The 15,805-nt window shown below is 34.2% G+C and overlaps 1 protein-coding gene across 4 annotated transcripts in view; it reads right to left on the bottom strand.

The window, feature by feature from the left end:
* The window catches only part of LOC128230405 (neurogenic locus notch homolog protein 1-like), a 107,613-nt gene that overhangs the window by 35,727 nt on the left and 56,081 nt on the right, over positions 1-15,805 (bottom strand). For all 4 annotated transcript variants that reach the window (XM_052942646.1, XM_052942637.1, XM_052942656.1 and 1 more), the window contains exons 25-36: positions 14,921-15,034; positions 14,457-14,570; positions 8,900-9,016; positions 7,218-7,331; positions 5,396-5,506; positions 4,705-4,818; positions 4,278-4,391; positions 3,319-3,432; positions 2,595-2,708; positions 2,153-2,266; positions 1,067-1,180; positions 245-358 (exon numbers count right to left, since the gene is read on the bottom strand). In XM_052942646.1, coding sequence (XP_052798606.1) covers positions 245-358; positions 1,067-1,180; positions 2,153-2,266; positions 2,595-2,708; positions 3,319-3,432; positions 4,278-4,391; positions 4,705-4,818; positions 5,396-5,506; positions 7,218-7,331; positions 8,900-9,016; positions 14,457-14,570; positions 14,921-15,034 — 1,368 coding nt within the window. The remainder of the gene's footprint in view (positions 1-244; positions 359-1,066; positions 1,181-2,152; positions 2,267-2,594; positions 2,709-3,318; positions 3,433-4,277; positions 4,392-4,704; positions 4,819-5,395; positions 5,507-7,217; positions 7,332-8,899; positions 9,017-14,456; positions 14,571-14,920; positions 15,035-15,805) is intronic.

Here is a 15,805-nt window from a genome sequence, read left to right on the forward strand (position 1 = left end):
ACTATAGTAGATCACAATAAATCTTTTAGCACTCACCAATCATTTCATATTTGTTTTATTTTTCAGCTATATAGGACAGGGTTATGATCTTGTTATCAGTAATTAATATTTTCCATATAATTATTGCATTATTTAGTAAGTAGTTAAAGGCGTATAACTCAAAATTTATGTTAGTTAAACATGTTTATGTATCGATTTTGAATCAAAATATCACTTTAAGAATGCAAGGATGATATGCTCTTACCATCCTGGCAAATTGTTCCTATGAAGCCGGCCGGACACACACAAACGAACCTATTAACTTGATCAATGCATGTGCCGCTGTTCTGGCAGGGGTTTGATTGGCACTCGTCTATCTCTAAAGTAAATGAATAAAAATATTATTCATAGAATAAATCAAAATATTACAAATCACCAGCCAATAGGTATAGGCAAATTACAAGAATAATGTAAATATCTGGGAAATAATCGAATACTTCCTTGTTGGTAACACATTTGATGGGAAACATTTTAATCATATCTAACAGGTTTAAAAGAAAATTGTTTAAATTGGTCTTTTGCCTCCAATTTTCACAGTCGGTACCTTTGTTATGAAACAGGTGCTTGTTAACTATTTTCCTAGTAACAAGGAGAAAAATCAAAGTGCTGCTAGCACTGGTGTTCTGACTGCATTGGAACTGGGTTGAGTGTGACATCTTTGCATTTGTCATGTATTAAGGGGCAGCTGCAGTGACCTTCCAGGCTTTTTACATTTATGATACTTTTTGCATGCACTATATTAAGCATCTGTATACTCCTAAATTGTTTTTCTACCTTCTGTACCCTGTGCAAAGGAGTGTATATAGACTATTCTTACGCCTAAAATTAGACCACAGCCATTTTGTTGTCAGGTGACCATCATGGCCATTATAGAAGTGAAAATCCCAGATAGTCTGCAAGAACGCTCACACGCCATTTTAATATTAAAATTGAGTCCCAAATGACCTCCGAGAAGCATCTACGCAAGTTATTTTATTGGAACAGTTTTTCTGAATGTAATTGTAATAGATAGTAGACCGTATAGTACCTTCTGAGCAGTTGACTCCTGTGTACCCTGCCTGACAGGAGCATGTGTACCTGTTGATCCCATCAATACACAGTCCTCCATTCACACAAGGATTCGGACTGCAGTCATTTATATCTGTAAGTAAAAGTTCCCTTGAAAGTTAGTTGTCATGCCTCCATGTCTCTGTTTAAGCCTTTTTAAGTTTTGAATTTTGGCAGGCTTTAGAGTCATAGCTTAATGACCTTTGAAAACCTATATGGTAACCCTTTGTAGACTACATGTATGGATATGTGTACATTTGGACTATTTTTTGTGCACTACATCATCCAGGTATGTGTACATTTGGACTACTTTTTGTGCACAACATCATCAAGGTGCGTGTACATTATACAAGTTAAGAATTACATGCACAAAAATTATTCCAGGGCAAAAATACACTTGAGCAATTGCAGCATAAAGAAAAACTAATATACTCTTTTTGGTGTAGATTTTTTTTCTTGAAACTTGATTAGGAAAATTAATCAAAGATATTTTGTGAAAACTCCATAAAAATAAATATTAAAATACATTAACATGGAATTTAACTCAATATACCGTACATATCTGTACAAGGCTACATAAAACATGTGGCAAGAATAAGCTATTGATTTACAAGAATTTCAACATTGCACCTTATGTAATTTTAAAGGCTGATTTGGGAAGTAGCTAAAATATCTCTTTCTTAAATCATATTCTTTTAAAGCTGCACTCTCACAGATTGACCATTTAGACAACTTTTTATTTTTTTGACAAATAAGCCAAATTTTGCATGAATCTCTGAAACCCTTGAAATAAAACTGCTGTTAAAAGATTAGATTACAGAGTTTAATAGTAGCGCTTGAAAATTTATGTTTTCTGGCTAAAAGTGTTACTGATGCTTTAAGAAAAATGAAAATTTTGGCAATTTCTAAACAATTGAGATCTGTTCTATTGTGTGTTATGATATATGACTGATTTGAAAAGATTGATCCCAAAATCATCTGATTTTGATTCAAAAACTGAAAAAGTTGTAGAATAGGTCAATCTGTGAGAGTGCAGCTTTAAATAATTTAAGGAAGTATCACTTACTGGTTTTGCAGTTAATGTCAGTGAATCCAAGCAGGCAGGTACATCGGTACATGTTGATTCCATCCACGCAGATACCGTTGTTTTGACATGGTTGAGAAGCACACTCGTCAATGTCTGAGATAAAAATAAAAGAGTTAAAGGGCAGGACCCAGTTTATGCTTTAAGGCATCAATGTATAATTAAATACTGCGAAGTATTTCTTCTTGGGCATTCTCCTTCTTGTTGATATGGTCTTGAATTGTTTAAAAAAGAATTGACAACATGGTTTTTGGAAACATAAGTGACGATTGTCGTGGAGTATGCAACTGTATATAACAGAAAAAAAAGCACTGACTTGAGTCAAAAGAACAGATTGCATACATTCACTTGAATACATTTAAAGACATTTTGCTAAAACATGTTGTAATTAATATTTCTATTAGATATAAATATTTATACTAACTTATTTGACAGTTGACTCCCGTGAAGCCAGGTAAACAGACGCAGTCATAGCGACCAATACCATTAATGCACCGACCCCCATTTTGACAAGGAGTGGAGTCACACTCATTTATAACTGAAGTAGAACATATATATATGTACATGTATATCAAAGTTAAAAACATTCATCAAAGCGAGTTTCTTCATTGCAGACATAATCATCACATTTGTCTAGAAATTCCTTGATTTTAAAATGGGTAAATTGGTTCAAATCAATTGTACCATAATTTGTTACTTATGTTATATAATGTTATTTATTATTGATGAGTAAAACATGATGGACGTCAACAATAACTTCATAATGCACATTGAAATCAACTAACAGGTAGTCACATAAAACCATTTTGAAAGAATTTTGGTTTCTTTCATGGTCATTTTAAGACAACTTCCATCCTGCTGTTATACATGTATATGGTGGTCATTTTAAGACAACTTAACATCCTGCCCTTATATATGGTCGAAATTATGAAATATTGATCGAGACCTGAATGTCTTTCTGTCTCGTATGCAGTTTTTACTATTTTCATATAATTTTATATATTCCCTTTATAAATGTTAACTTAAACTCCATGGCCCCGTTTCACTATCTCTAATGAATTGAAAATGATTGCCTTTGACACTATATAATCCATGACAAAGAGCGGTCCTTTATTTGGAGGAATATAGCGAACTCAATCGGCACATACTTAGCTCGCAGTTGACTCCTGTGAAGTCGATCGGACACTGACAGATGTAACTGCCGTAAGTGTTCAAACAGGTCCCTCTGTTGTGACATGGAAGGTTTAAACACTCGTTGATATCTGAAATAAGTATTATTAGAATACGAGCTACATTTTCAGCCAATGAAATTGCAGATAGGCAATCAATAAGTACTATGCTTAATCATTAAGAATTTCAACTTTTGTGGGTGTTTCAAGGTCAACTTACTGCCTGTCATCCAATACACCATCCCTGTGTCTGTTTTTTGCGTTGACAATGTGTCTGCCAATGACATTGAATTCTAAGTTACCGTAGATGACTTGCTGTAAAATCTTAATGATGAAGAAGGGCTCATTTGCTCTGCCCATTCTTTATCATTATCATTAAGATTTTACTATTACATAATATGAACACGAAGATATTACTTATGTAATAAAGCGGCTTCAACAGAATTATCATTGACTAAGTATTTCATTTTTTTACTGGATTAACATTGATATATTGAAGGATTGAACAAATACAAAGATCTGAGCAGGGCCAATATTCATATTAGACATCGGTAGTCATTTCCTTACATAAGCATGACCAAGGCAAGTCTCTGTATTGATCTAGAACATCTAATTATTGATAACTGTAAAAAAACATGTGTTTTAACAGGTGTTCGGGAATTTTGTCCTATACGGGTTTGTAACATCAACCAGTAATTCCCGCATTCTGTATTGATCTAGATCATCTAATTATCGATCACCGTAAAAAACACATGTTTTAACAGGTGTTGGAGAATTTTGTCCTATTTGGGTTTGTAACATCAACCAGTAATTCCCGAACTCTGTTGATCTAGTTCATCTAATTATCGATCACCGTAAAAAACACATGTTTTAACAGGTGTTGGAGAATTGTGTCCAATTCGGGTTTGTAACAAATTCAACCAGTAATTCCCACCTACCATCTTGACACCTGTCGCCAGTAAAGCCGGGACGACAGATGCACTGGAAGCTGTTGACCATGTCCCGGCATGTTGCACTGTTCTGACATGGACTGCTGGCACACTCGTTAATGTCTGAAAACAGGAAGTGGACACTCTATAACATTCATAATGACCTGACTGTAATTGCATCCATGTGAAATAGAAAAGCACAATCATGTCACACACTGGCTAAACTATAAATGTATTATCTTGAAATGAAAAATCAAAAGCCCAAGGTTATATCAATGAACAACAATGAATGACATCTAATGCATTACACATTCTATATATAAGAGATGAAAGGGCCTTGTAAAAGAAGGCCGAGCATAACTGGTGTGCAAAAGAAAAATAATATTTATCCTTGCTACACAATCACTTGCTAAAAGTATATCAACATTTTTCTTACTGTTTTGGCAGTTGATTCCATCATACCCTGGCACACAGCGACAAGTGTAGCGGTTGACTTCATCGATGCATGTGGCGCCATTCACACATGGGTTGGACAAACATTCGTTGATATCTACAGTGCCAAGAATTACTTGTATATAATTTAGAGCAGTTTAATTGTGTTTGTGTAGATATTAACTTCACAGTTATAAAACCAATGAAATGTACGCAATTTTTGTCATTGAAAATTATGGATCAAAATGAATTCAGATTTTATACTTAAGATTTTATACTTAACATACTGCACTTAACATACTGTACTTAACATACTTAACATTGTACAAAACTGCATTTATAATGTATTTGTTGACCACAGAGCTAAACACATCAATTAAGGCCCTCAGACCCTTGCTTACCTGAAACCTGGTTCAAAATACTTAAGATCATCTATTATACTTAAAAAAATTTTTTTTAACAATTCATATAAAAGCTGTCTTACAAAACATTCAAGAAGTCATGAAAACTCATATTTTGTAAGAGTTTCCAAGTAGTGATTGTCAAGTTAGCGCAGTGGTTAGTAGACTCACTTCTCACCAAAGCGACCCGGGTTCGATTCCCGGCCTGACCATGCCATCATGAGATTGATTAATATAATGTTGTAATAACTTGTATCAAAATCGTTATGAATGAATAATTTTAAAAATGCTCACCTATTTCACAATTAACACCTGTGTACCCAGGATCGCACTGACATTCAAATCTCCCAACACCTTCCTGGCACACTCCATTCAGGCAAGGGTCAGGGACACAATACAGGATGACTGAAAATCATAAGAGAATGGTAATACATAACTATGATGCATGACTTCTGATTGTTCAGTTCTTTGTTCAAGTTCATTAACCCTAAAAAAAATAGTTTTCTGGTTTCCCTACCGATCCTACTAATTTGCCATCCACACTTTTATATTTTGTATTTACTTATTTAGTTCTTTTTTTATTTATTCATTTATTTTGTTCATTCCTTAAAATTTCACTTGCCAAAAAAATGTGGTATACAAATGTTTCATCTAATTGTAAAGAATTTGCTCATTTCACAACAATACTTTTTTTCAGCACCAAATGGTGCTAAAGTTTTTGTCCCAGACGACAAAAAAGCCCTTTGACAATACAAAAAAACAACAGCCCTACTAACTATCTTTTCAGGAATAAGTTACCAAAAACCCATTCTTCAGGCCTGATGTTGTTAACATCACTGTCATTAACTTTCAAATGTTAACTAATCTGGAAGTTTCATGGACAAGTTTTTGATATGCAGTACTTATTACAAGTGAACTGTTTCAGCTGTGCTTGTTTATAAAAAAAAATATACAAGCACATCATTGAGTATTTCACCTATAAAATTTAACAATAATGCTGTGAACAGAACTGAACAATACTGTTAACTTTTACAAAGTTCTGAACAGTTGGCTCATCATTAACATTTAAATTAAATTAACAAAGTAAAAGAAGCTGTGTGGAGTAAAAGCTATCTTTTACATGCATTAGTTTGGACTTTTTGGTTTTACTATGGCTTATAAATCTTATTGTTGGTTGATTAATAAATTAAATTTTGTTGATAACAACTATTGGAAATAAAATAGAGTGAACACCAAAATCTACATTTCAAGAGTGAAATTATTTACTTCAAGTGTTTATGATATCTTTATCAAGTGAAATATATAGGATTTTTTTCCGTTAAATATATGCCTAAAATGGATTTAAAATGATACTTATAATCATGGAACTATAAACCATGGATTGGCAACTCTCATCTGTGTTATTGCGATAATCTCAAAGTCACGCGTGCAGCGGGATTTCATTCCAAGATCTTACTTTGTGGTCATTTTTGAGACGTCCGACATTGGCGGAATATAAAAATGTAGGAGAACATTAATTAAAATCGACTCAAATGCGCGGTACTTTCATTTGAGTTGATAATAGTCCAATTGAATTTGATTAAAATCACAGTTATTAATAATAATTAAATCTATAACGAACAAGGCATAATATTAGCAGAGTTGGCGGAAATAACCGAAGATCGCCGTTAATCACCGATCGGAGATTCGGCGTAATTTTCGCTATTTGCCGAGTGCGCGCAAAGGATTGTGGGTAAATTATTATTTCTTATCGTTTCACCGATATGGGGCAGTTGCCAGTCCATGGTTTAAAGGTCCGTGTTATAATTATTGTAGTTTTTCAGAAAAACATGCAGAATTGTATGTGAACGAAATGCTATTTCATAAATGACATCAATGAACATGTGTCCAAGCTATTAAAAATAGTGAGAAATATCCAACTGATATTTTGCCTTTTGAAACAGTGAAATATCATTTTTATTTCACTGATGAATCTCTATAAATTACTAAGGAAAGGGTATGTTAAATGAAAACAAAGACGCTTCATTAATCAAATTGATATTTTCACTGTTGTTATTTCACTGTTAAAACTCCGTATTTCATCGAAAAGCATGAAAGAAATAACTAAAATACTGACTAGATTCACAGTTGGTCCCAGTAAATCCTGGAGCACAGGTACAATTGTACTCTGCAATTTGGTCAACACAGATACCGCCGTTCTGGCAGGGCAGGGACGCGCACTCGTTTATATCTGAAATACATTGATAGGCAGCTTGATGTAATATAATTATTGTTATAATGTAGATCCTGATTTTGGCAAAACATTTTTTTATCCTAAAAAACTAATAACCTATTCAGATGTCTGCTTCAGACTTTCTTTTTTGTAAAGCATGTCAAATAATAAAAAGAGAATGTATTCTTTTAAAAAAACTACAAGAAAGAATTACTAAATGCATTGATCTTTAAATATTTCTATGACTGCTTTTTTAACAATAAAATGCTACCATAGCACAGGCATTAACTGGGGCTGTATGTCAATGTTTAAGTGATTTAATAAGTATATGAATGCGCATAATGCTACCAAACTTTGTGATTGAATGCACTTATATTTTATTAAGAAAATTTAAAAATAATAAACAAATGTGATTCGAACTTCCTGGGAATGAAGCATTTATTACCAAAGTGAGCGATAGATGATGGATTAATATGTCGAAATGTGAATTGTTCAACAACATTTATTTGTGTTTTCATAAAATTTTCATTTCTGTAAAGTTTCCTGTTCAAACATTGTCTAAAGTTACATACTATTGCAGAGTTATTGCAGACAAAAATACCCCCCCCCCCACCCTCTTAAATCCAAATTAAACAACATGATTATCTCAGCATACTGTGCTTAGACGGACATAACACCAGATGATCCCAAAATCAGTAAATACAGTATTTCCTCAAAGCCCTGGGCCCAAGGTTCTTCAACATGAATAACCTGCATACCAAGTGAAACTCCTGGGTATATAAGTTATTTAGCAGAAACCATTTTTTCACCTCAAGGTCATAATGAACTTTGACCTATTTATCTCGAAATCAATCTGGGTCATTTATTAGTCATGACCAACTGCCATACCAAGAATGCAGTTTCCTAGAGCAAGGGCTCTGTAGTTATTTAGGGGAAAACAATTTTCAGCTTAAGGTCACTGCCAACATATTGTTTTGCACCAAGAATAATACTGTGACCATGACCTTTGACCTACTGAAACCAAAATCAATAGGGGTCATCTACTGGTCATGACCAACCTGCATACTTAGTATGTACTTCCTGGATCCAAGCGTTCAATAGTTATTGAGTAGAAACGAAGTAAGACAGACAGACTGACAGACAGGGCCAAAACAATATGTCTCCTTATGAATAAGGGAAAACATAACTATATAAATTTCAAAGCTGAATTATGGTCTTTTTGCAGAAATTAAAACAACATCATTTGACATCATTGGATTGCCCTGTTTAGCTCTAACATACTCACGTTTATTTTAAGACTACATGAAGCAAAATCCCGGAATCTGAATGAAATTTTGAACGATTTCTGTGGATTGTTTTAATATAATTATTACCTCTATTATATGGTTATATACAGTGTCTACATATTTTTGGTATGGCTCTCTTACATAAATGTTCCTATCAGTGTATTATTTGTCTTGAAAAGTTTCGTGTGTAACACTAGAATATGCATATATATATGATAATATTATGACCAATCAACAACTTATGACCATGCTTACGGTAGATTTACAGAGACTTATATAAATCAGAGACACATGAATTACCTCTCTGACAGGTAGTTCCAGTGAACCCTGCAGGACAATTGCATATGAAAAAGCCAACAAGATTGATGCATGTGCCGCCATTCAAACATTGAGGACGAGGTTCACACTCATCTATATCTGCAAAGAAAGGAAAACTTTTTTTTTGTCAATTTTACATGTTAAATAATTATATAGATAGATATATTTTTTCCTAATATGATGTATATATGATGAGATTTACCCCCATGGGCAAATTTACTCCAGGGGAAAATATGTGCATATGAACACAAATACCCACAGGTTAAAATTTACTCTTGGGTACAAATTAGCCCCAAGCCCAGGGGTGGGGTCCATTAGCAAAGATTGGATACTCATTCTTCTAGCTCTGCAAAGAAGAAAAATATTGAACAGAACAGAACAGAAGTTTATTTTGATTTAGACTTCATAGTCTCTCATCATACAAACAATCACAGAAATGTACATACATAAAAAAACAAACACATACACATACAAATAATACATTTAAAAATAAAACAAAACATATAATAATACAAAGAAAACAATGTGGAGGGTAGTAATAAAAAGTTCAGAAAACCATTTATTATTATGTTACTATATTTTTTATAGCATATGTATCAATAAGCATAAAACAGAAACCGTCTTACTTTAGGTATTGTTTAAGTTATTTCTAATTTTAATCGCACAATTTATAAAACAAGAAAGATTGTTTAATACATTCTTATTTTTACTTTGTAACAGTCCTATAAGCTTAAACATACTTGGATTCTGCCAGTAATAACGACTTATGTATCTTTTACTTATGCTTTTATATATATCACACTTGAACATGAAGTGAAACTCATCTTCAATGTCTCTGCTATCACAAAAAACACATATTCGATCATGTCTCTCTTCTCGTTTTCTCCCGTAACGACCAGTCTCAATTCTGAGTTTATGTGATGATAGTCGCAGTTGACTTAACACATGTCGATAACACTTTGAGTTCATAACGTCAAGATACTGTTCATATTCAATCTTTGGTTTTACATATTTATAAAGAGTAAGTATGTTATTATTTTGGAGGGAAGTGTGCCATTCTTGGGGGAAGTGATCAATAAGCCGCTGCTTAAACAATTGAGCAAAACAGTTAGAATTTATAGTTGATGGATTTTCCCATACATTCCCGAAACCGTGTCTATAAAGTAGGTCCTTTATCTTTGACGACCAGTTATCTAAATGTCTAATATTGTTGTCAGCAACTAATTCGTCATCAAGTGCCTTAATTACACAGTTGTTAGTATTGATGACTTTAAACCAATATTTCACCATTCGAGTCTGTCTTATAATATGTAATGGGTAGCGTCCTAATTCACCATAAACACCTACATTACTTGTTGCAAGTTTTACACCTAGCATACGCTTGCAAAACTTCAGATGCACTCTTTCCAATTCTTTGGTATTGGAATATCCCCATATTTCACACCCATAGCCTAATATCGAACCAACAAACGCGTCAAAAAGGTCACACTGTGTCTTTGGGCTCAAATCAAAGCCCTTTAAATTCCCACTTAAAGTAAACATAGCTTTTAAAGCTTTTCCCACTAGCATTTGCTGGTTTTTGTTGAATTGGCCGTTACTACTAAATATCGTTCCTAGGTACGTGAATTGGTCAACTGTTTCTACTACTTTATCGTTATAGATTCAACTTTCACCAAGTTTCAGCCTTCCTCGTTTTCTAAAAACCATGATTTTACTTTTATCGACATTGACTTGCAGACCCCAACGCTTGCAATAATCGGATAAACTGTTCAAACTTCATTGTAGATCTTCGGCCGTTTCCGCTAATATTACCATGTCGTCGGCATAAAGGAATGATATCAAAGTTAGATGTTTCAACGTGATTCCACTGTCTGGATTAGATTGTAAAAATAATTCTAGATCTTCGATAAACATGGCCCATAACAAAGGTGAGCATATTTCTCCCTGCTTCAAGCCGGTAGCTATATCAAAGAAATCGGAGTAACTATTGCAGTGCCGTACCTGTACTCGTACATTTTCATACATGTTCTTAATAATTCTAAAAATTATGCCCCGTAAACCAAGTTGTTTATAAATTTTGTACCACAGACCATTTCTATATACACTGTCAAAACATTTGGACATATCAATAAATGCCGCATATAGGCGTTTTCCTTTAAAGAATATGTGTTGCATGATGCTATTCAAACAGAAAACAGCATCCGTAGTTGATAATCCCTGACGAAATCCAAACTGTGCGTCTGATATGTTGCTATTTTCTTCGGCCCGACTCTTCAGCCTATTATTTAAAACCAATTTGAAAAAATTGACAGGCAGCTGCATAGGGTAATTGCTCTGTAATTATTCACATTGCTATCATCGCCCTTTTTAAAGATTGGGACAACAATGCCTGTATTGAAAATCATATTAAAAATGTCCGTTAAGTGTGCAATGATTATGCCCCCTGCTTCGATGAAAAACTCATGAATCAAAAGGTCGGTCCCATAAGCCTTTCACCGTTTCAGTCCCTTAATAGTCCGTCTAACCTCGTCAACACTTATTTCCCTATCTAGCTCCGGAAATGCCGGTGTGTCAGTCGGGTGCTCCGTAGAACAAAAATTCTCCGAATCTCTCTCATACTGTGGTCCGATTTGGCTCGCTAAATTTTCAAAATGTTCTTTGAACTCATTAACGTCTACATTTTGTCCTTTCATTTGCCTTTCCTTAGCAAAATATTTCCAAAACTCTTTCGGCTGTTTGCCTTTCAATCGTTCAATTTCTTTAATCTTTGCATGCCTGTAACGTCGTTTTGTCCTCTTCGTAATGCTCTTGAAGGCCTTTTTAGCACCGACCAGTCGTACTCTATTATCATTATTTTTAAGATTATTAAAGTCCCGTAATGCATTCCCATATGAACGTTTTGCAACTCGGCAATTACCATCAAACCATTCATTTGTATACATAACCTGCGTGTTCACTAGACGGGAACGTTTAACCGTGTTTCTCTCTTTGCAGAATAATGGTTGCGTAACCTCGTTCATTACATTTAAAAAACAGTTTAAAACATTGTCCATGTCGTCACTACATTGAATTGAACAATCATTTATGATATTATTAAAAATTGGCAATTTCGATATCATATTTCATCTATATAATTCTTTCTTATCAGAGTTCCACTTAATATAGTTCGACTTTTCTGTGCCCGCATCACTGGTCCTTTGAGGTTGTCCCTTTAAGCTTATCCCTAGCGGCGCGTGGTCCGAAACAGATTAAAATCTAGTACTTCGAAATTGTTAATACATTTAAAAGCAGACTCGTTACACAAAAGATAATCAATGACCGAACATCCCGCATTACAAAAGTACGTATGTTTGCCATCTCTTTCAATACGTCCGTTGCATATTCGCATTTCCGTTGATTTACATAGATCAAGTAATTGCAATCCTTGTCTATTATGAACCATGTCCATACTGGTGCGCAGTAGCCGCCTATCTGGAACATAATCGTCACTATCTATGTATTCATTGAAACAGTCCGATTCGATATAATCTATCTCTTGGCCAACTCGTGCGTTCATATCACCAACAGCAAAAACGACCCCTAAATCTTGATATTTACAAATGTCCCTTTCAAGAATTTCAAACAAATTTGTATTAACAACCTGGTAAGCCGGCGAGTCTTTGCACCAAATGTATGACACACATATAAATATGTCTTCTTTATTTTGAAAGAAAGTCTTTTTAAGTTTAATCCATATTATAGTGTCGAAATGGTTTTCTACTATTTCTATTCCAGGCATCATAGTGCTTCTACAGTACAAAACAATGCCACCGTTGTTTCTTTTCGCCCGTCTATTCTGAAATTTACGGTAAAAATTTAGTGTTTCGTAACCTTGTATACCGGAAGGCCCATGCTGATCCGTCCATGACTCAAGTAGACATATAAGATCATAGTTATCAAAAATATTTAAAAAATCGTCATTTTCCTGTTTATCTCTAGACAAACCATTGCAGTTCCATACTAGCACGTTAATATCACCCTCCCGTCCGTCCTATTCGACCTTACCGTTCTTGCCATTGCTGTACGCTTTGCCGTCCACATACAACTTGTTGTACTTAATGTACGAGTCTTTGCCATCCTTTCTGGCTGCTACCATTACTGGAATCAGCTTTCACCTTTGGCTAACTATCTCGGGTGGGTATTGGTCGTGCATGAAAATTCCAGTATTCTTGGAGTCATTATTGTTTCCGTGTGATTTAACACAGTCTTTATCCGACAATGTTTTGAACACAGCAAGGATACTTCTATGTTTTCCTTGCTGTTTAGTACCTATTCTCGACAGTTTTTCAAACATAATCGCACTTGCCCTCTCTTCAGGAATTTTCAGAGTGGTCGTCATAAAACCATGCATGGCGTCATGAGTTTCCTTTGAGTTCGGGCGTTCATCTCCCTGTTCGTGTATGCCGCCTATAATCAGATTGTTCATCATCGCCTTAGCGTTAATATCTATCATTGACTCTTTCAATTTCTGGCTTTCATCCTGCAAAGTTTTTACGTCCTTTCGCGTTGCATCGAGATTGAAATCCGTCACGTCACACTTTTCTTCTATCGAAATAATAGTCTCTGTGTTTTTTGCCACACGCTTATCAGTATCAGTAAAGAGTTTATTAAGCTTGGTGTCGACGTCGGTAATCTTTTTTTCAAGGCTTTCTAATATACAAGGCCATCCTTAAAAAATGTTTGCTTGCAGCCTGGCAAAAGAAAAATTGGGCCGTCCTATTTTCTACAGAGGGGCGTTAGTAGCAAAATACTACCAGGTAACCTACCCACTCCCAAAATTGTGGGTAGGTCTAACTATTTTATTTTGTTATTTAAATAATACCAGTATATATATTGACAAATATGTGTTTGAAACATTTATGTTCATTATCTAAATTACACTAAAGCGATATTGATAACACATGGATTTAAAATGAGATTTCAGGGACATTCTAATCACCCAAAACAATGTACCAAGATCTAATTTGTTTTATCATAAGCAGCAACAACTTGGTGAACAACAGGTTATGAATAAAGTTTTGTTTGAAGAAAAGAAAGAATTGCATTGATTGTACTGATTATAATCATTGACCCTAAATAATTTATAACATAAAACATATAAATAGCAAAAGTAACAATGATTTAGGTACTTATAAGTTGTATTCCACGACCATGTATTTTCATGTGAATACATGTATACCCTTTTACATTGCCAGTATGATTTCTGAATTAAAGGTCAAATTTTCGTTGGGATCTTGCATTTGTGGATAAGCCAACCCACGAAATCCAGGAAAATGAATGTCCCGTGAATGTTTATGATTTCACAGTATATTATTTGACAGCTTTTGCCAAGCCAATTAGTTTCAGCAGCAAGTTAAAGTAAGTTCCTTGAGGTACCTTCAAAATGTCTACCTCATCTCTCCATTTTTTCAGGTATCTTAAAATAAAAAATCATAACAAAGTCACAAATCAGGTGCTTATGCATGCAGCATGCATATATAGTCAGTACATAGAGACTTACCAATTTCACAATGGATGCCCACATATCCTGTTGGACACGTGCACGTGTACTGGTTAATCCCGTCCACACAGATCCCGTTGTTTTGGCAAGGGTTTGAGGCGCACTCCTTTATATCTATAAATGTAAGATCCCCAAATGATGACCATTTAATCATTTTATTGAAAAATGTAATTTAGACCGATCATCAAATTCTAGAAGAAGGTATGATGAGCAAATGACAGTCAGTACTTTTTAAGAACACCTTTATGGTCAATTTGCATGGATACAGTTTAAAGCAATATCTCTCTGACTTAAACTCATGAGAACTTTGACTAAGTTTGACAATTTATTTTATTTTTTCGTGTGGCCTCAAATCAACATGATTTTTTTTTTTTTTTAAGTTTTGAATATATGTTCTTTTTTATATCAATTTAATACAATTTTTTAGACTACTGCTCCATTGGCACCAAAATGTCATAACCTACTATGTTCACACAGCGTGCCATCAAATCCTGGGCGACACCCGCACATAAACATGTTGGCTCCATCCACGCATGTACCACCGTTCAAACATTGATCAGGTATACAATCATTAATATCTGAAACAAAGATGATTTCAATTAACAATACTACACCAGGGCTATTTCTATAGTACCCACGGGTCCGACTATCGGACCCATTCCCAAAGCAAAATATAAGATATTTTTCCCAATCTTCAGAAAAAAATCCCAATCCAAAAAAAAAAAAAATTTTTTTTTTTTTTTTTTTTTTAGAAATTCTTTATACCTGTACTGGTTCATTTTCAACATGCTAATAAATTATGTGATGTAAAGTTTTTTTGGTACTTGAACTCAGAAATCATTGATTTTCATCACATTCAGAGATATGAAATATCTGTCATGATTTATTGAAATAGATATTTACACCCCAAGGATTGATATTTCAGCCATTGTGGGTGTTTTAAAGAGAAAATAAACTTATATTAAATCATTTCCTAATTCACAGGAGACTAGACAGCTTTTTCTTTTCACTGTAAAATTTCCCAATTTCCGCATTTTCACGACGCAAAATTTCCCAAAATGTCTAAGGTCTTTTTCCCAAAATGGGCAGAAAAAGCCCTGTACACTGCTGCGAATGGCACTCTACATGAAGTATATTCTTTTTTGGAGTATTTTTTCCGGATGAAACGGTGTGATACCATTATAACATTATACAGCATTTAATATAACTATATAAGATTTAATTTGACAAAGATTGTGATGTCAGGAATTAAAACTTAATTTCAAATTTTCCACACCAATTAAACCAAAATTGTGGATATTTGAAAATAACCTCTTTACAAAATACCAACTTTCATGAATACTGAAATA

This window comes from Mya arenaria, chromosome 1 (assembly GCF_026914265.1).
Source record: "Mya arenaria isolate MELC-2E11 chromosome 1, ASM2691426v1".
Taxonomy (NCBI): Eukaryota; Metazoa; Mollusca; class Bivalvia; order Myida; family Myidae; genus Mya; species Mya arenaria.